Source organism: Haplochromis burtoni, unplaced genomic scaffold (genome assembly GCF_018398535.1).
Source record: "Haplochromis burtoni strain Fernald_Lab_line unplaced genomic scaffold, NCSU_Asbu1 Contig_890, whole genome shotgun sequence".
NCBI classification, from domain to species: domain Eukaryota; kingdom Metazoa; phylum Chordata; class Actinopteri; order Cichliformes; family Cichlidae; genus Haplochromis; species Haplochromis burtoni.
The window spans coordinates 2258-22874 of record NW_024583251.1 but is presented as its reverse complement, the minus strand read 5'-3'; the positions used below and the strand labels follow the sequence as shown (position 1 = coordinate 22874).

Genomic DNA, 20617 nt, shown 5'->3' with positions numbered 1-20617 from the left:
TTTTTTAAATTATTAATGTTGAACCATTCAGTATTACTACACACAGATCGTAGAGGATAAACATTGATTGATTAATCCACTATTGATATTTGGAAAGAGCTTGCAATACTTTTGGAACACACCCGTCTCTATTACCTTTCTGTTCCGTCGTCTCCATGTGATGCATGCAGCAGAAGGCTGTCTCTAAATTAATTGATAGAAGGATTTCCATCTTCCATATGAGCCGAAGGAAGGTATTAATGGGTGGCTTTTACGAAAGGTCATATGTATAGCTTCTGTCTCCTACAGCAGTTTATAACTGAACACTTTTTCTTGAGAAAAAGAAGCATAGTTATAAGGTACTTTTTGTCCAATATCTCGCACATGCACAGCACCCAAGCCTCCCACAGAGGGTACAGACAGAAGATATATATGTATGTATAGATAGATAGATAAAACACTTGTCTCGACTTGCATGGCTGGAGTGAGACAGTAAAATAAAATTGGTCCTAGCATTTGCTCCAGGCCTACCGTGATCGCTATACATATGGTAAATAAACAAATATAATTAAATATATATAATATTATACATATTATTTACATATTTAATTTCATTTGATAATTGCTATTGAAACAGGCTTTAATCAGGTTAAGTACAGTTGTTGCTGGGCTCTCAGTTGTGCTGCAGCGCCGCGTATGACAATTAAAAACCACACTTCAGCCACTGGGATTGGTCAAAGTAACCATTCCTTTTACCCAGATCCTCAATCTCCCCCTTCCGAATTCCATCCCTCCATCTATTTTCTTACAGCGTTAATTTCACTCTTCTCCATCTGTTGTTGGGATTCCTCCTGCTGCATTTTTCCATAGTGCTAGCAACAGCAACTTCCTGTGACTGCCAGGGCTTGTTACTGGTTGTTGCTGGTACTACTGTTGACAGTACAGCTGCAGCAGGCTCACCTACAGCTAACGTGTAGATGAATTTGACATGTTTCGCTGTTTAGTTTTAGTTTCTTTTCCTCTCTTTGCCTTTTACCTTCTCATTTTCGCCACTTTTTCCAAACTACACTTTGTTCTACAAGCTGCATGAACCTACAGCGAAGGTAGGGGTGGGTCCTGTTGCGTTAACAGATTTGATTGGGCAATACAGTTTCGTTAATGAAAACGAACGAATAGGCTTGCTGACAGTGCTTGTACGTGCACAGCTGCCCTTCGAGGACTTGTCGGTCCTCCGTGCAAATGCCGGTTATGGCAGATTACCAGTCCAGTCATGTCGACGTGGTATGTCTCGCTAAAAAACAAGACTAAAAAAAACATAGAGGGTAGAGGAGAGTAGACTGGCTGCTCAACAACCAGAAAACAACGTGTTCCGATTGTTTATGATACAACTGATTTATGTATACATGTCGAAAACTACAGGTGACATCCGGGGGCGGATCTACTGTGGTGGTATGGGGTAGCATGTGCCACCCTAAAATAATTTCTTGCCACCCCTAGTGCCACCCTAGTTTTGCAAATGACATCGTTGTTTATAAGCTAGTATTAACACTTTGAGCTACAATTAACACTGAATGTAAATTCTAATAGTGAATATATTGCATTGTGTTAACCCCTCTCACCCATTAAAAAATGGCTCATCTCATAGCGTGGAACAGCTTTATTTTTTGTTGTCAGTAGCAACCCACTATGATTGTGCCGAGCTCATCTGTGTTTTAGATTTCAACACAGTCTGGAAATGGAATAAAGGTGAGTGTTATTAACTCTCTGGGGTCGACATGACCAATGTAAGCTGACACAGCAACAAGCTGCAGCCAACTCGTGTTGAAAGTTCGGACTTCAAACTCTATATACCAGTTTTCAGTTTTTATTGATATGCCATTAAAATCAGAGTTATGATCAAAAAAACATATGTGATAATTTTTTATGAATACTGTCGTTACATTTATTGTGGGGAAAAAGCATTAAAAATGGCATTTTCAAGGACAGCGCAAAAATAAACCAAGAAAAACAGTGCCTCCCATTTCCTATTGGTAGAAAAATGTCGACCAATCAAAAAAAATTATATGGCAACACCTGACATTTGTTTGTTTAGGATGCAGGGAAAATTTTGGCAGTGATTGCGGAGAGATCAACAGTGAGTTTGAGACGAGAGAGATTTGTGATGTTTAGTTTGTTTGGAGTGTATTGTTAGTGTGTAGTGTGGTCGTTTGTTTTGGTTTCTCCAGAATAATGAGATTACTAGTGAATGTCACAGTTGCTGCTAAAATGTCACAAAAGGCAGATTGTAATGCAATCACTGTCTCCAAGTGGGATACACCTGTATCTCTGTCCTTGGTTGGCTGGCTGTAGCTCAGGTGGTAGTGCAGATCAGCTACTAACCAGGAGGTTGGTGGTTCGATCCCAGGCTGGCAGACTGCTCCAGTCTGCATGCCAAATATCCTTGGGCAAGATGCTAACCACATGTTGCTCTCTGATGCATCCAGGAGTGTAAATGTGTATGAATGTTAGATAGTGAGCACTAACAACTTAAATGAGTTGGGTGAATGAATTAGTTGTATAAAGTGCTCAGAGTAGAGAAGCGCTATATAAGAACTAGTCCATTTACCTCCTGTTGTCAGGGAAGCAGGGTTTAGGCCAGGGAATTTCTCCTCTGTCTTGTGGCGAACAAACTTTTTTTTTGGAGTGGCAGGTTGTGAAACCTAATTGTTCTGTAATTTTAGTTTTAGTAGTTCATTAGTTTTAAATGGTTATACAAAAAATGCCAGAGGCATTGGCTGCATTTTTAGGTAAATAGTTGTGTATAACTTTATTGTTTACAAAATTTGTAAAGTTTGTTAAATGTATATTTGCATTTCAAATTATGAAAATTATTCACTAAACATGTTTGTGGTTTTTCCCTACTGGGATGTTTTTTGTGTGATTTTAGATCAACTATGTTAATACAGTACGTCAATGAAAAAATAACTCTAAATTCAGACACGTGAGGTTGTGCTATGTTTAAGTAAAAGTTTATTTATATAGCACATTACACAGACAGACGTCACAAAGTGCTTCACAAGAGAGGTAACAAAAACCCAACACAATCATAAAAGCCCTGGTCTAATTATGAACTTTTTGAAATAAAAATGTCTTTAGCTGTGAAACGTGTGTACTTACTGCATTTGATGTATTTTAACCATGCATTATGTATATTACATAATATACATAACGCTGTCCACCACTGGTAACATACCTCTTGCTCACTAAAACCTTAAATGCGTGTGCAGCAAGTGCCTGATGCCTCACGAGTACAGATCACATCTCATGCCCACATGGGATTTTGAGGTAAATTTCACACTGCCAGCTTTGCACAGATCCACAAATGTAACCTGCGTCCATGTCCCTGTGTAAAACTCTTCTCTGTACTCCTCAATTTTTTAAAAAAGAAACAAAACAACTGACAGTTCTAAACAAAACAAACAGCCCATAACCCCTCTACTAGAAAATTAATAGTATTAGCAATTATAGATGCTACACAGAGGCCTGTTGTGAAAAATCAGGCATTCTCTGATAATAAATTGACTGGTTCTTATATAGCACTTTTCTACTCCACTTTTCTACTCCGAGCACTAAAAGCAATTGAACAAACTGCCTCATTCACCCATTTATACGCAGAACTTTTTTCTACATAAGTGCTTTCTATCTAATATTCAAACACATACTTGGATGGACGTATCAGAGATAACTTGGGGTTAGTATCTAGATACTAGAGACAGGTAAACTGGAGCAGGCACTGAATCCTGATTAGTAGTTGATCTGCTCAACCTCCCGAGCTAGAGCCACAATTAGCTTAATGACTAATCCTGAATACTTCAGGATGTAGTAGCAACTTATTTAAAACATATATAAACCTTCATAGGCTACTGTGTAATGCCTAATTGTTAAAACTATGTTTTCTGGTAGATGGGCGACAAGCTGTTCTGTTTTGTTTTTTTTAAAAAAAAGAAACGCTTCATTAAAAAAAATGCAGAAGAACAGTGAAAGGCCAGATGTCCCAGTTTTACACTGGGAATTGAACGCGGCTTATATTTGTGGATTTGTGCGAAGCTGGCAGTGCTCCAAAACCCCACGTGGGCGTGAGACGTGACTTGTGCGTATCAGGCGATTGGTGCACACTCATTTAAGGTTTTTTAAAGAGAGCGAGATGGATGTTACGTGAAGTTTTAGAAGTTTGCATGCAAAGAAGAGTTTTTAAAAGAGAACTTTTAAGCTGAACTTAATAAGTTGTGTGTAAATAATCACTATTTATCCAGGTTTTAATGAACGCATTCATAAAATAGGTTTACATGTTATTAAATTGCTTCGTATTTGTGGATGCACGCATTTGTGAGTCCTCAAAATCTGCACAAAAATAATATTTGTAATTTTTACCCATGTTAGCTTACATATCTTACTCACGTACGCATTCGTAACACTAACGGTCATACCCTGTAGGACCTCTACCTCTGCTGGTTTCATTACGTTAGATTATATTACGTATCACATTGCATGTAGGTACGTACGGTAGAATGTTGTCATCTTACGTGAGGTTTTACTTTTTACTTTTATTTTGAAATAGTGACCGGAAGTAGCTTGGTTCAGCCTGTGCGCGTGCGAAGTAGTGTCTGCGTAAAGTTGAACGTCTTCTCACCTCCACTGTTTTCGGTGACTAGTCGCCAAATTTCATCGCCTGGACCCGTTGTGGTGTAGAGAAAGCAGTCAGTAAGGTGGGTTCGGGTAGCTGCAGCACGTCTAGCCCATTATCGAGCGCTTGAAATGTTAAGCGTTTTGAACAGAACTGACTCATGTGGTAACAGACTGTCGATTAAAGCCACACTGCTAGCTAAAATCTACGCTGAGGTCCACTTATATGTTTACTGATTTTACTGCTGTGTCTGTGTTGTTAGATTTTTGACAATGATTGTTAATAGTGTGGTGTTCAACAAGCTTATAGATCACAAAGTAGTGCAATGTACTTCATATGCCGTGGTAATTAAGGCTCACTTAACAGAAGCATCCAATTTTGTTATTCTTACGTTTTCCGGAGCATTTCTAAAGTGTCTGGCAAATGCACTGAGGTGTTGTTTAGCCTTACTCTGACTTGGGCATGGCCCATGGGAAATGGCAGTTACATCAAAAATAATACAGAATAAAGCAGAATAATAGTACAGGACAAAACATGCATTTTAATCGTTTTAAAGTGTTGTGAAGTATAATCATTTTAATTGTTCACCAACCTTTTGCCTTAATGTAGAGTCCTCACAACAATAAGTCACTGAAGCCCAAGATTCAATGGAGAGTTACAAGAGATAACAAAACGCAGTCTGGTAACAATATTAAATGTGGTTTGTTCCACTGAGTGGTAAAAAAAAAAAAAAGATATGGTTGTACACGGAAATTTTTTTTTAAAATTTCCCATGTACACATTTTTTATGTTTAAATACTACTAGTATTTTAATTTGTATTACTTAATATTTTTATTTATTTCATTTTTATTCTGACAGTCTTATTGAATATTGTTAAAAGTAAATTTTTTTCAAATTGATTTTCTAGGTCATTATTTTAATTTGTCGTGGGACAAGACAACAGGGTGATATTAAGGTGGGCAGACTTAAGCAGGTGAGGTACTGGAAACTAGAACAGGATATTTTCCCAGAGGACACAGAGATAAGAGTTATTTAAATAATCATTGACTAACTGACTAATCACAAAAAAACTGGCAGACTAGTCAACTACCAAAATCATTTTTAGCTGCAGCCCTACTGGTGAGACGCCATTTCCTCTCATGCTTAGGAGTACTCTGGTTTAAGGTGCGTGTTTGTGAGTTACACCAGGGAGTCAAGTACTTCTGATGTGAGGGTTTCTTTTTTAGAGGAGCTACAATATCTAGAGTTGAATGCAGTGAAGAAGTAAAAATAATAACAAGATAATCAACCTCTGTGGGAGTAGCTTCAGGTAGCTGCTCTACAATTTTTTCCGCATTGAAGGCATTGAAGAAGATATCAGTGGATTAATTATATCCTTAAACTTGGTTACAGTGCATTCAGAAAGACATCTGGTGTGATGTAATCTATTCCATTGTGGTGTAATCCATTATTGTAAATGTAAATGTTAGTAGGAAATGGATTGACAAAAGAGGGGTTTTCAGGAAATAGTGTTAAATGATCAGTTTCTATGCCAAATGTCAGAACAAGATCTAGAGTGTGTCTAAAATAATGGGTGGGTTCTTTTGCATTTTGAATCAAGCCAGTTGACTAATGAAAGGTTAAATGCCGTGTTGAAGCTGTCATTTCCAGTATGTACATGGATGTAGGGCTGCCACAAATGATTATTTTGATAGTCGACTAGTCACCGATTATTTTTGTGATTAGTCAACCAATCAGATCATGCATCCATTAGATGTAAAACATACAGCCTATTGCACCAGCATGCGTCTGCTCTTATTTAACTATCATTAGCTTACAACTTGAAGCGTTTAAGGTATGTGCTAACTAAAAATAAAAACAAGATAATAGTTTATTAAACTTTTTATGAAATTTGTAGATTGTCTCGGTGGAGTTTAATAAACCCAGCCGTCTGCTCCTTGCTCCCTCAAATATAACAGGACAAATTCTCGACCATCTCACATTTCTGTTTAATCAGAAAACGTTAGGGCTGCTCAATTAATCGAATTTTAATCACGATTACGATCTGAGCTTTCAACGATCATTAAAAATGACTGAGCCGATTATTAGCACCTCCCTCGTGCTTTACTCTCGCGAGGTGGCAAATCGAGCGCACCTCTCTGCGTTTCGAACACGTGTCACATCAATTAAGAGTACCTGAGGAGAGCTAAGCAGACGTTATTTGGAGAGGAGAGGATAATGGCTGCTAAAGACCACTACTTCAGTGGTGTGGAAACATTATGGGTTCGCGGAGTCCGACGTGGATCAAGTTGATATAGTGTGTAAACTTTGCTACGGTGTTGTAGCTGCACCACAGGGCAACACTACAAATTTATTCAATCATTTGAAAACCGCTCACAAAGTGACATACGATCAAACAATGAAGGAGCATAGAGAAAAACCCTCAACAACACATGCTTCATCCTCACAGACCTCCATTCACGCTACCATGTACAACGCGACTAAATATCCCACCAGCTCCCAGAGACACAAGGAGATAACAAACACGGTAACGTTTTTCCTCGCCAAAGACCAATGCTCAATTAACACAGTGGACACCCCCGGCTTTAAGAAACTAATCAACACTTTGGACAAACGGTATAACTTGCCATCTCATCACTATTTTAGTCGAGTGGCGATTCCCGCTTTATATGACGAGTGTCATGATGGTGTCGCAAAGGAAGTGGCTACAGCCCAATATTTTGCCACCACAACGGACTTGTGGTCAAGCCGCACCATGGAGCCGTATTTGAGCCTCACGGTACATTTCATTGACATGGATTTCAACATGAAAACGAAATGTCTCCAGACATCATTTTTCCCAGAAGACCACACAGGGCAGAACATAGCTGCAGGTCTGAAACAAGCACTGGCTACGTGGGATCTGGAGGAGAGTAAACTCGTCTGTATAACCACAGACAACGCTGCAAATGTCATACTGGCTGCAGAACTGAATGGCTGGATGAGGCTCCAGTGCTTTGGGCACAGATTACATTTGGCCATAGGTGAGTAGGCCTAATTCCTACTGAATATGATGCATAATGTGATTTTCTTTCAATAAGTTTACAACATAATGCTTTGAATGAATATAATAAATAAAAAACAATTTAAATTCAGAGATACTTTTATTCATTCTCACAGTCATACACATTTTCTATGAATTATACAAACACATAAATAAGCTACCATCACTTTTTCTTATTCATTCACACTCAAGGAAATGACAGTCATCATCCTGATAATGCTTGTTTATATTTTTTTATGTTTTTATAGAAAGAGCCATGAAAGATCACAGGATTGAGCGTGCAGTGGGGGTCTGCAAAAAAGTGGTCAGCACCTTTTCATTCAGTTGGAAAAAAAAGAGAGAGCTGAAAAAGGCACAGATAGACCTCAAACTGCCAGACCACTCCTTAAAGACTGAATGTCCAACCAGATGGGGATCTAGGCAGGCCATGGTTTCCAGAGTCCTTGAGCAGCAGAAGGCCATTGCCCATGTCCTCTCCCAAGACAAAGGAACCAGGCACCTCATCCCCTCATGGCAGGACATTGATGTCCTTGAGGCCATCAACAAGACCTTGGGACCTCTGGTTGAATTCACTGATGCACTTTCTGAAGAGAAATATGTGAGTGTGTCTTTAATAAAACCAACACTCCACCTATTTAACAACTCAGTCTTGGCTGAGCAAGATGATGACACAGACCTCTCAAAATGCATCAAGAGGAGAATACTGGAGTACCTAAATGAAAAGTATGGTGACTCACCAACACAAGAGTTGCTTGACATGGCCACTGTCCTGGACCCAAGGTTCAACCTGAGATATGTAAGCGAGGTCAGCCAAGAGACAATAAAAGCCAGACTGACAATGGAAATGAAGTCCATCATGGTATTTATAAAGATACTAAACATCTATCTATCCATCTATCCATCCATCTATCTATCATTATTTATAGTAATTATTTAAGGATTGTATTTTAGAATGCCAAACCTGAGACAGATAAAACTGGTTCCTCATTCTGTGTTGCTGTCATTTTATTTGTCCCATTAAAGGAGGCTACAGTGATGGGGACACCCGTTGGTAACACGGAGGTTGCTGATGATGGTGCATCAAACCAAAAGAAGAGGAAAAAGGGCCTAAGCAGCTTCTTTAAGGCCCCTCACAGCACAGCTCCAGGTGCAGAACATGCTCTTCAACTGGACCAGGCCATAGCTTTTGAGCTTCAGGCCTACCTCCAGGCAGGGACCCTGGACACAGAGGAAGACCCACTGGGGTGGTGGAAGCTATCACAGAACCTCTTCCCACGACTCTCCATCCTGGCAAAGAAATATCTTTGCATCCCAGCCACAAGTGCCTCATCAGAAAGGGTCTTTAGCACTGGTGGAAATGTTGTCAACTGCCTGCGTGCATCCCTGAAGCCTGATCATGTCAATAGGCTGGTGTTTTTGGCTAAAAACCTTTGAAAGGTTGCAGGAACCATGTTTTGTTGAGCCATTTTGAGATTGTATGGGACTCGGGCCTACTAGTTTTCATTTATTTCTTATAAAAGGTACTACTTTCAGTGTATAATTTTATTTTTGTTCAGGCAGCAACTTTAGTTGACATACCTCAATGTCAGTTTGATGCAATTGTGCAGTGTGTGGCTACACAGCTTGCCTTGATGTTTGGTTATTTGTATGCATAAATATTATGCAGTAGTTTGAAGTTCACTAAACATTAATGTTTACATCTTTTTATTTATTTTTTATATTGCAAACATTTGCACGGTTATCAGAATTTGCACATTGTTTTATATTATTTTTTGACAATCTTTAAAGCAATTATTCAATGCATTGTTATTGTTAAATAAATATCGTGAAATAATCGTGATCTCAATTTCATTGAAAATAATCGGGATTATCATTTTTGCCATAATCGAGCAGCCCTAGAAAATGTCAGAGCACTTTTGTAAATATGTGATGTCTTGATAAATCGAGCAGATATTTGAAGTTTACACAGCTACCTTCTTGCCTGAAAATATCTTAAAAGTTTATTTTGTGACGCAGAAAGAGTAATATTTAAAAGTTTTCAACCCCGCTCGTCCGCCATTGCCGCGTTTAAGTTTTGGACGAAATGCATTCTGGGATATTTAGTTGTACCAAGTCCACACAAGTCACCACCGATGCATGCTCGATAAAACGGGCGGAGCGAGAACACATCCGGGACTTTTTTGCGTTCTCGGCTTGATGTGTACTTTGAATTGGAACAGTACTTGGTCTCCGACTGATGACGTATCACGAGTACGCGAGAACGCAAATACGCACAAGTACGCATATTGAGACAGGGCCCTGTACTAGTGCATGAGATTGAGAGATACTGGCTAGATATAGTCGGGCTCACCTCGACCCATGGCTTGGGCTTGGGAACTATTGTAATGGGCTCTGTTTCAGTCTGCCCTCGGTGAGAGGCAACCCCAGAATATCCATGGGTGGGTATTCTTGTATCCCATCAATTTGCTACCAGTACACTGAGGTTCTCATTGTGCATGAGAGGGTTGCTCCACTTACCCAAACGGAACACTGACTGTCATTTGAGTTTATGTGCCAAAGAACAGTGTAAAATACCCAGCGTTCTTGGAGTCACTTGGTGGGGCGTTTGAGGGTGCTCCACCTGCTGACACCCTTGTCCTACTGGGAGACTTCAACAATGACTTAGGCAACAACCTAAAATTATACTCAAAACAGAAAAACAAGAAAAACGACTGATGTTAAATGATGCCTTTATGCCTACAAGGGTCCATTCTACAATTGTTTGTTGAATATAAACACCATTTCATGCTGATATTGCACTTCCTTTGTTTTTCAGATATCCAAATTTAAAATATCAGTATCTAAAATAAAAAGGTGGCATCGTGCCATCCTCAGTTCCAACTAGTGACAATAGTGACGATTAGTCATATGAACGACTAGTCACACACATCTCTAGTTCAAACACAAGGGTCCATAAGTACATGTGGCACCAAAACACCCCAGATTGCAGGTCAGGTCAGGTAGATCAGATTGTAGGGGAGGATGCACCCATACATTTAGAAAGTGTTTGATGGGAATGCCTGGCAGCTGAAACAAAAGCTTGGGTGTGGAAGGAGTTTGGTGAGGCCATAGAACAAGAGTACTTGCTCAGAGAATTATTTGATTGCTGGGGTTTTTGTCTGTATTATTGTAGGGTCTTTACCTTATCATAATAATGATAAAGTAACAATAATCACTTTGAGGCATTTGGTGTTATATAAATAAAACTGAAGTGAGTATTATCAATAATAATAAAGTATTCTAGTTGTTAAAAATAATTTAAATGTTATAACATGTTAATATGATTCCTGGTCTGGAAGAACAGCTTCCTTGTGAGCTCATGTCACTTCTCTCCCAGCAGCAAATTTTTGACCTTTCAGCCACACTCTCCCTAGCCTCGTCACAGGTTGCCCTTTCTATTTCTGTTTCTCTTCTTTTAATTCAGGCAGGAGGAGGTGAAGTCATGTTCCGAATCCTCCATCATCAAGGTAAGGGAATGTGCACCAGTCTCATGGCCCAGCGGCGCTATGAGCACCACAGGGCCGTCATGGCTATACGTCGCGAGGATGTCAATCCCTGGGAGAGGAGGGCGCCACTGGCACCACGACATGTCAAAGAGCTCACAAATGCTGGCGTAAAAGTCCTGGTACAGCCATCCAACCGCAGAGCTATTCACGAGAAGGTGAGAGAAGGAATACTTTGTTTAATTTTCACTTCTTCAGGTGGTGTTTTGATTTTCAGATCTATGAAGGTAGTATTTAATATCTTGACGCATGCTCGATCATACAAGTAAGGAAATCCCAAAAAGTTGATTCTGTTCATCTGAACATAACGTCTTCAGTGGGAGAAACGTTTCGTCACTCATCCAAGTGACTCCTTGAGTCTCAGCTGAATGCAGGTTTCCCCAACGTTATAAACAGTACCTTTGCATAATGACTGAAATTAGCACCACTGACGATCAATGACCTTTGAGGTGAGGTTCTTGATCATTAATATCAATAATAATATCAATAATATAAAGAGGGTTTACCTTTAAGACCCATTGTCTGTATAATCAACTCGGTCACCTATAACATCTCAAAGTTTCTGGCTTTGATCCTCAAGCTGTTGGTAAGCAGCTCTGAACACCATGCAGAACACTTTTGATTTTGTTGAGAAGATGAGAGCTGTCATTATGCAGGCAGATGGTTTCATTTGATGTTCACCGACCAAGTACGTTTGCTCTTGGAACTATGTCTTCATTCCACATATTTCACATTCAAGGATCACTACTACAGGCAGAAACATGAGTGTGCCATGGGCTCCCTAGTTTTAGCTATTGTGGCCAACTTGTACATGGAAGAAATGGAACAGAGTGCTCTGTTATCCTACCCTGAAACACCACCAAGTCATTGATTCAGGTATGTGGATGACACCTGGGTGAAAATCAAATCTCAGGACGCACCACAATTCACGGATCACATTAACTCGGTGGACCAACACATCAAATTCACCAGGGAGGATATGAAAAGTGGCAGGTTAGCCTTCTTAGACTGTAAGATTTCCATCAGTAATGAGGGACATTTAAAAGTTGATGTGTACCGTAAACCAAAAAGCTTTTAAGTATTTAAGGTTTGACTCTCATCATCCACTGGAGCACAAACTGGGCATCATCAGGAAGCTACAACACAGAGTGAACACCATCCCCACAGACACAGCGGCCAGGGAAGCAGAAGAACAGCACATCAACAAGGCCTTGAGTAAATGTGGTTATCCCAGCTGGACATTTGTCAAAGCTGGGAAGGCGCCAAAAGAAAGCTCCAGCCGATCCAGGAGAGAAGGACAACTGCTGCCTAAGCAAAAACCTGTAGTGATCCTTTATGTGTCAGGAGTATCGGAACAGCTGTGACATGTTTTCTCTAAACACCACGTTTCTGTGACTTTCAAACCCCAAAACACGCTGCGGCAAAAATTCGTCCATCCCAAGTATGGGGTCCCCTGACACAGACAGAGTAATATAGTGTACACTGTTAAGTGCCAGGAGGATTGCCAGGATTTATACATCGGGGAAACCAAACAACCTCTAGCAAAGTGGATGGCACAACAGTGAAGAGCTAACTCATCAGGCCGCAGTCTGTTTACACCTACAGGCCAGTGGACACTCTTTCAATGATGAGGATGTACACATCCTGGACAGGGAGGAACGCTGGTTTGAGCGCGGAGTCAAAGAGGCCATTTACGTGAAAAGGGAAAGACCATCTCTGAATCAAGGAGGGGGCCTAAGGGTACATTTTTTGCCATCTTACAGCCATTCCCCAACTGGGAATACTCATGGTCATTGATCAGTGGGTGTTGATCAATGGTTGTTGATCAATGGTCATGACAATTTGCATAGTAATGATCAAGCTGACCTCACAGCTCATTATTTGTCAGTGGTTCTAGTTTCAGTCATTGTGCAAATGTACTGTTTATAAGGTTGGGGAAACCTGCAGTCAGCTAAGACTGAAGAAGTCACTCGGGGGAGTGATGAAACGTTTCTTCCACTAAAAATGCTACGTCCAGATTAACAGAATAAATTTTTTTGGATAGTATTTAGCGATTTTACATTTGGTGACTTTTAGGCATCTTTGCTTCCTCTAAAAACATATTGTACCTATAAAATGTATAGCTTATGGGACTAAAAATACAGACAAACTTGAAGACACATTAAAAACATTTTGTAAGCCATAACATTTAGACCGTACTTTCTTTCAGTACTATATGAAGGCAGGGGCTATCATTCAGGAGAACATTTCAGATGCATCACTGATAATTGGAGTGAAGAGGCCGCCGGAGGAGAAGATCATTCCCAAGAAGACGTACGCTTTTTTCTCACACACCATTAAGGCTCAGGAAGCCAACATGGGGCTCTTGGATGACGTACTGAAAAAGGTAAGCCCTAAAATACCCTGCAGTGGTCCTGCTTTTCAGTCAGTTTATTTATGTTTCCAGTTAGGGGTGGGCGATATATCGAATATACTTGATGGTATCACGAGTTTTTCCAAATATGATGGTTAAAATGGCTTTATCGTAACCATCAAGTATAAATTGCCATGGCAATATTAAGCTGTCTGCATTTAATTCGCTGAGTTTTTTTTCTCAAACGCGATTTCAGTATGTCACATATTGACAGTGGCTCACCGATGCCAATGACATAATTACCCAGCTACATTTCCGAAAGAATGCAAAAGCATTGACATATATTTTTCCTTCCTACGATAGGCCGACGGGCAGGGCAGAGATAGATTTTGGTAGCCCGACTGGAAAAATCGCTAGCCCCGGGACGTCGGGCTAGCGATATTGCGAGCCCTGTATCTGATTGAGGAATCACTCATCTTTGGAAAAGAGAGTTTATTACAGAGAAATGTCTCTTTCCAAAATAAAAGCTATACTATACGCTTCTTCTGGGCTATATTCTCAGCAGCATATTAAACATACAGTGGGGCAAAAAAGTATTTAGTCAGCCACCGATTGTGCAAGTTCCCCCACTTAAAATGATGACAGAGGTCAGTAATTTGCACCAGAGGTACACTTCAACTGTGAGAGACAGAATGTGAAAAAAAAATCCATGAATCCACATGGTAGGATTTGTAAAGAATTTATTCGTAAATCAGGGTGGAAAATAAGTATTTGGTCAATAACAAAAATACAACTCAATACTTTGTAACATAACCTTTGTTGGCAATAACAGAGGTCAAACGTTTACTATAGGTCTTTACCAGGTTTGCACACACAGTAGCTGGTATTTTGGCCCATTCCTCCATGCAGATCTTCTCGAGAGCAGTGATGTTTTGGGGCTGTCGCCGAGCAACACGGACTTTCAACTCCCGCCACAGATTTTCTATGGGGTTGAGGTCTGGAGACTGGCTAGGCCACTCCAGGACTTTCAAATGCTTCTTACGGAGCCACTCCTTTGTTGCCCGGGCGGTGTGTTTTGGATCATTGTCATGTTGGAAGACCCAGCCTCGTTTCATCTTCAAAGTTCTCACTGATGGAAGGAGGTTTTGGCTCAAAATCTCACGATACATGGCCCCATTCATTCTGTCCTTAACACGGATCAGTCGTCCTGTCCCCTTGGCAGAAAAACAGCCCCATAGCATGATGTTTCCACCCCCATGCTTCACAGTAGGTATGGTGTTCTTGGGATGCAACTCAGTATTCTTCTTCCTCCAAACACGACGAGTTGAGTTTATACCAAAAAGTTCTACTTTGGTTTCATCTGACCACATGACATTCTCCCAATCCTCTGCTGTATCATCCATGTGCTCTCTGGCAAACTTCAGACGGGCCTGGACATGCACTGGCTTCAGCAGCGGAACACGTCTGGCACTGCGGGATTTGATTCCCTGCCGTTGTAGTGTGTTACTGATGGTGACCTTTGTTACTTTGGTCCCAGCTCTCTGCAGGTCATTCACCAGGTCCCCCCGTGTGGTTCTGGGATCTTTGCTCACCGTTCTCATGATCATTTTGACCCCACGGGATGAGATCTTGCGTGGAGCCCCAGATCGAGGGAGATTATCAGTGGTCTTGTATGTCTTCCATTTTCTGATGATTGCTCCCACAGTTGATTTTTTCACACCAAGCTGCTTGCCTATTGTAGATTCACTCTTCCCAGTCTGGTGCAGGTCTACAATACTTTTCCTGGTGTCCTTCGAAAGCTCTTTGGTCTTGGCCATGGCGGAGTTTGGAGTCTGACTGTTTGAGGCTGTGGACAGGTGTCTTTTATACAGATGATGAGTTCAAACAGGTGCCATTCATACAGGTAACGAGTGGGGGACAGAAAAGCTTCTTACAGAAGACGTTACAGGTCTGTGAGAGCCAGAGATTTTCCTTGTTTGAGGTGACCAAATACTTATTTTCCACCCTGATTTACGAATAAATTCTTTACAAATCCTACCATGTGGATTCATGGATTTTTTTTTACATTCTGTCTCTCACAGTTGAAGTGTACCTCTGGTGCAAATTACTGACCTCTGTCATCATTTTAAGTGGGGGAACTTGCACAATCGGTGGCTGACTAAATACTTTTTTGCCCCACTGTATCAGGTCCCCATAAGGAGAATCATGTGCTAACGGCTGTCTAAATGACTCGGGTAAAGTTTGTAGCATGCATGCTTGTTGTTTTTGTCTGCTTCCACTTGTCTTTGCACTAGGATGATGTCGGCATAAATGTGCAGTCATATTCGTTGTGTTCCCACTAGTGCTGTCAGCGTTAATCTCGTTGAAATGACGTTAACGCCACAACACGGCAAATCTCCGTTAACGAGCTACCGCGGATCGCCCCGTGCGTGGGGCTGGACGGCCAACACGTTAACGAGCAAACTGCGCTAACACACTAGCTCCCACCCATGTAATTGAGCATTGCGTGGCACATCCAACATACTGTTTTACTTCATGACGCGCTTACCTTCAGGGTCATACGTCACATGAAAACCAAAATAGTTCCAAACGCCAGATCTGAATGAGGGTGGGGGAGGTTCAATTTGCCATGTTGCAAGGAGAGCTTAACTTCTGTCTCGCTAGCTTGCCCTGCGCTCAGTGAATCTGCGTTCGACTACTCCGCCTAGGCGGCACTGTCGAGCGCAGATTCACTGAGCGCTCAACACAGACAGCATCGTCAGAAGGAAAGTTGATAAAATAAATTAAAAAATGTTGTATTGTTCGATACATATGGGTACCGAACCAAAAGCACTGTATCGAACGGTTCAATATCGATACGAGTATCGTTGCACCCCTAGTGTTTATATACTACCAGGTGGGGAAAAACATGGCGACAGCAGGAGTTTTAGATGAGCAAGATAATGAGAATCGCTGTCGTTTAGATTTAACGACAGTGTCGAACAAAATGTGGTAATTTGCAAAACATCCTGTAAAAATATTGCTGCAAAAGGTAGCAGCACCACAAATGTATTCCACCAGCTGAAAAGTCATCCACTGCAAAATGAAGCCTGTTTTAAACTCTGCATGTCAGCGTCTCCCCACACACCAAAGAAAACGTTAAATGAACCAGCTGTGACACCCGCGACTGTTCTTGGTCACTCTGTTTTAGTCACTGTCTAGGCTTATGTTTCTGTAATTTGAGGTGATCACATTTTTTTATTATAACCTTATAGGTTAGAAGCACAAAAGAGAACCTTTTTAATTTAACTGTTTTGTTTTGTCTCGTGAATTCTTGCTTGCTGTAAATTTTTGTTGCTATGATCTTTTGTTTGTTAAAGGTCTAGTGTTGACCACAGAGAGACTTACTGTGACAGTATTGTCATCTGTAAAAAAAAAACCTCTGTGTGCAACTGATGGTTAAAACATGATTTTTTTTTTATTCAAAGTAGAAAAAAATATTGAGTGGTCGATTTGAATGAGTATACCAGTGCAATTTTAGGCACTATATGGTTGAAAATAACATTTGTTTTTGGAGGCTATTTAAACATATTGTGATATAGCCAAAAACATTGTGATATTATGTTTTCCTCATATTGCCCAGCCCTATTTCCCGTATACAACTGTAAATGATGCAGGGAAAGTCTGTACTTATCTGAGGTACAAGAAGTTCCTCCCAAGCATTCTTTGGTGTCTTTTCTCTTGTTTTGCTAGCCTTGAAAATAACTTTTTTTAAACAGTAGGAGTTTTTCTTTTTTTTAAGTAATATGCTTAGTCAAAAACAAAGGTGTGGTGGTCAGCACTTTTTCCTTACAGCAAGAAGATCCTAGGTTCAAGAACTCAACAGCGTGAGGGTTTAAGGCAGGATTTAGATGTACGTGTTGCTTCAACACTTGACAGTGGTTGCACCTGTCATTTGGGGTTGTCTTTGTTAAAAGGACTATTATAAGCAACAACAAAAAATGTAGTGCAAGCTAACTGTGCTCTGATCACCAAACTAGCTGCTGGTTACAAACTTTATTCATGTACAACAGACTGATTATTCATTGCAGTGATTGGCTGTTTTGTTTTGGGAGCAAAATTCCACAAGCAGTTATGTTGCTCTCTGTGAATATTTTAATAACCTAAATCGATTAATTGAGATGTTGCTGCTTGAGTAGCTGAACTCTTCTCAAGTTTCAGTTCAAGCACTGCAGACAAAGTGAAGCAATCCTATGATCACTCTTCACAAGGTCAATGACAGGCATGAGTGTTGAAACCTGAAACCAAGACTCGCCTGACACACATTTTCCATTTTCCAGCATGTGTTTTATTTTTGTTGTGATTCAATCCCAACAGCAGTAGAGACCTGCAGGTTCTCCTCTCTCTCTCTCTCTCTCTCTCTCTCTCTCTCGCTCGCTCGCTCGCACGCACGCACGCACGCACGCACGCACGCACGCACGCACGCACACACACACACACGGAATGTGATCAATTTTTGGGATAAAAAGGCCAACACCTTTTTTAACACATCACTATTGGCAATTCCACCTGCTCAGAGATATGTCGCCCGGAGCTTGTGTGCGCGGGTGGAAAGATGTGGATCAAGGATGCCAGGACTACTGGCCGGAGAGCATGATAAAACATCTTGTGGACCACCCACCCACAGCTTTATCGGTGCTCCAACAAAAAAAGAAACACAAACATTGTACAACCAACTAGATACTGGATACACTATCAGGGCTACGGGATGTGGAGGACGGCCTTCCCCGACGCCCGCGACACCGAGGCAACCGGGGAAAACACAGGCTTTACACAGCGGATTTAATTTTATGATTCGGACATTGGAACAATCAGGAGAGAAGACACAACTGGGAGGATCAGGGCTGATAGACAGACGGGGAACCAAAGCTGCACACCGTGAACATAAGAAAAAAATTAAAAAATGACAAAGACTATCACCACTAAATTGAAACAGGAAACATGAATTCACTACTTCATAAACCCTAAGCAGAATCATCATGTAATCAGCGAGGTAGCTCACCTTGTCCCAGTTAAACTTATTATAAACGACACTACAAAACTACAGGAAACATGAATCACTACTCAAAACCCAAGCAAATCATAATTCAGAGAAAAACCAAACATAAGAACTAATCTCTTAACAAGAATAACTGAAACAGAGATTATAATAATAATCAACAAAGCACCAAAGAAACATAAAGAACCCATCATTCAAAAAATAAATCAAAGCATAATAAACTCAAAATGCTGGGTCGAATTGCCCCAGAACTGTGACACAGACAGTTTAAATGTTAATGAAAACAAGCTTGTTAACTACTTCCAGCAATGACTGTTTTCATTTTTTGACACATTAACACCAAAACTGGATTAAGTTAAAACCAAAGCTGTCATAGTTCACAAGCTTTACGTCTGTTAAATTTTTCATGAACTTGCTGTAGCCTGACAGCAGCGGTCCTCTCTCAGTAGAGAGTCACATCTCACAGTATGTGGGGGTAAGACTGAAATAAAACCTTGATTATTCTTTATATCTCCTAGGTTCTCCTTGGGTCTAAACATCATTGTCATCAGACAGTGAGCATGACAGTCTGTGCTGATTTCTGCTCATCTTCCTGTTTTTTTTATGGGCAGACACTTCTGTAGAGATTTACCATTAGAATGCAAAAATTGCACATGTAGCCAAATGGTTGACTTCACCCTTATGATGTCTACAACTGTCCATGTTGCACAATGTAATCACTGCTTAAAGGGGGACATGGATTTGCATGATTTGATTCGTTAATATAGAATATAAATAAAATCTATTACAGATTAAGTTGTCATATTTAAATGAAGTGGTATATAAAGTAATGAAAATTATTTAGTATAAGTATAGAAGAACCAGTGAAACTATACAAAAGGAATAATTGATGGAACCATGAATTCGGCTCTTTATTGAAAAAGGAGATTGTTTCCTGAAGGAGAATGTTTGGCTGTCAGTTTGTGCCCTGAAACTCAAGGACACTTGCGCTATGCAGCAGGTCAATGATCCAAAACACACCAGCAAGTCTACCTCTGAATGGATCAAAGAATACAAAATCAACGTTTTGGAGTGTCCTAATCAATGTAGGATTGAGTTACTATTTGTTTCATTTAATTGTATTAAGTTAAATTAGATTTAACGCGGTTTGACAGGGTGAAACAATCTTAGTCACAAGTCCAAACAATGACAATAAAAGATCCATTGGTTATGACTTATTAGATTTGGAAAGGTGGGAGGACAAGAAATTGGGATCACTATCAGGATCAAGGATTATAAAATTGGATTAAATAAAGACATTGCTTCACGGAGCCACCGAGTGTGGTACAGGGCACTGTTTTCCAGAAGAAGAGTAGGTGTTGTGTTGCCAATAATAAGGTGAATTTATTAATAAAGAAAATAATAAGAAGATAAATGGTAAGAACTCCAATTGACTAATTGATATATGAGAAAGGTAACGTAAAACTTGACATTTATTGAAGCTATTGATTTTAAGTATAAAAAATTGATAGACAGCTTTAGATAGGTGAATCCTGAAATTGTATAAAGAGAGGTGGGTGTGAATCGAGGTTTACATTCCAACACTTGTTCAGGCTAATTCCCAGCTCTCTCTCCCATGCAGATTTAACATTGGATGGTGAGGAATAAACAGATGAAAGGAGTCTACCATATATCTGAGAGAGAAATTACTTTTGATGGGGATCGGAGCATAGGAGTTTTTCCCACAGGTCTTGGGGGGTTTAAAATGATTGGTATTCACTTTGAAAAATCTAAAAACAAAATACACTAAAATGAAAAATAAATAATAAAGACATAAATAAAGAAAACCCATAAATGACTATGTGTCCAAACTTCTCAACAAATAATGAAAACGGATTCAGATTTCTAGCTGTTGCTACTAGGGATAGGTATTGATAAGATTTTCACAATTCCGATTCCATTTTCGATTCTGTTTAACGATTCGATTCTTTATCGATTCTTTTTAAAAAAGGAGAACAC

At 40.2% G+C, this 20617-nt stretch overlaps 2 protein-coding genes across 2 annotated transcripts in view; both read left to right on the top strand.

Annotated features, from left to right (window-relative positions):
* The first annotated feature begins 4579 nt into the window (after positions 1-4579).
* The window catches only part of LOC102300207 (alpha-aminoadipic semialdehyde synthase, mitochondrial), an 18279-nt gene continuing 2241 nt past the window's right edge, over positions 4580-20617 (top strand). Inside the window, exons 1-3 of the mRNA XM_005950971.3 lie at positions 4580-4724; positions 11150-11386; positions 13438-13614. Of these exons, the coding sequence (XP_005951033.3) occupies positions 11168-11386; positions 13438-13614 (396 nt within the window). The 5' untranslated portion in view covers positions 4580-4724; positions 11150-11167. The remainder of the gene's footprint in view (positions 4725-11149; positions 11387-13437; positions 13615-20617) is intronic.
* LOC102299893 (E3 SUMO-protein ligase ZBED1) lies at positions 6707-9477 on the top strand. The gene is made up of 3 exons (XM_042215997.1): positions 6707-7666; positions 7935-8545; positions 8710-9477. The coding sequence occupies exons 1-3, from the start codon at positions 7042-7044 to the stop codon at positions 9118-9120; spliced, it is 1647 nt and encodes a 548-aa protein (XP_042071931.1). The 5' UTR covers positions 6707-7041; the 3' UTR covers positions 9121-9477.

What these genes read in the sequence shown, in the direction of transcription:
- LOC102299893 (XM_042215997.1), top strand. Translation starts at nt 7,042, where the DNA reads ATGAAGGAGCATAGAGAAAAACCCTCAACAACACATGCTTCATCCTCA. An exon ending in CAGATTACATTTGGCCATAG is followed by an intron (nt 7,667 to 7,934) that starts GTGAGTAGGCCT and finishes ATGTTTTTATAG; the next exon opens with AAAGAGCCATGAAAGATCAC. An exon ending in TGGAAATGAAGTCCATCATG is followed by an intron (nt 8,546 to 8,709) that starts GTATTTATAAAG and finishes GTCCCATTAAAG; the next exon opens with GAGGCTACAGTGATGGGGAC.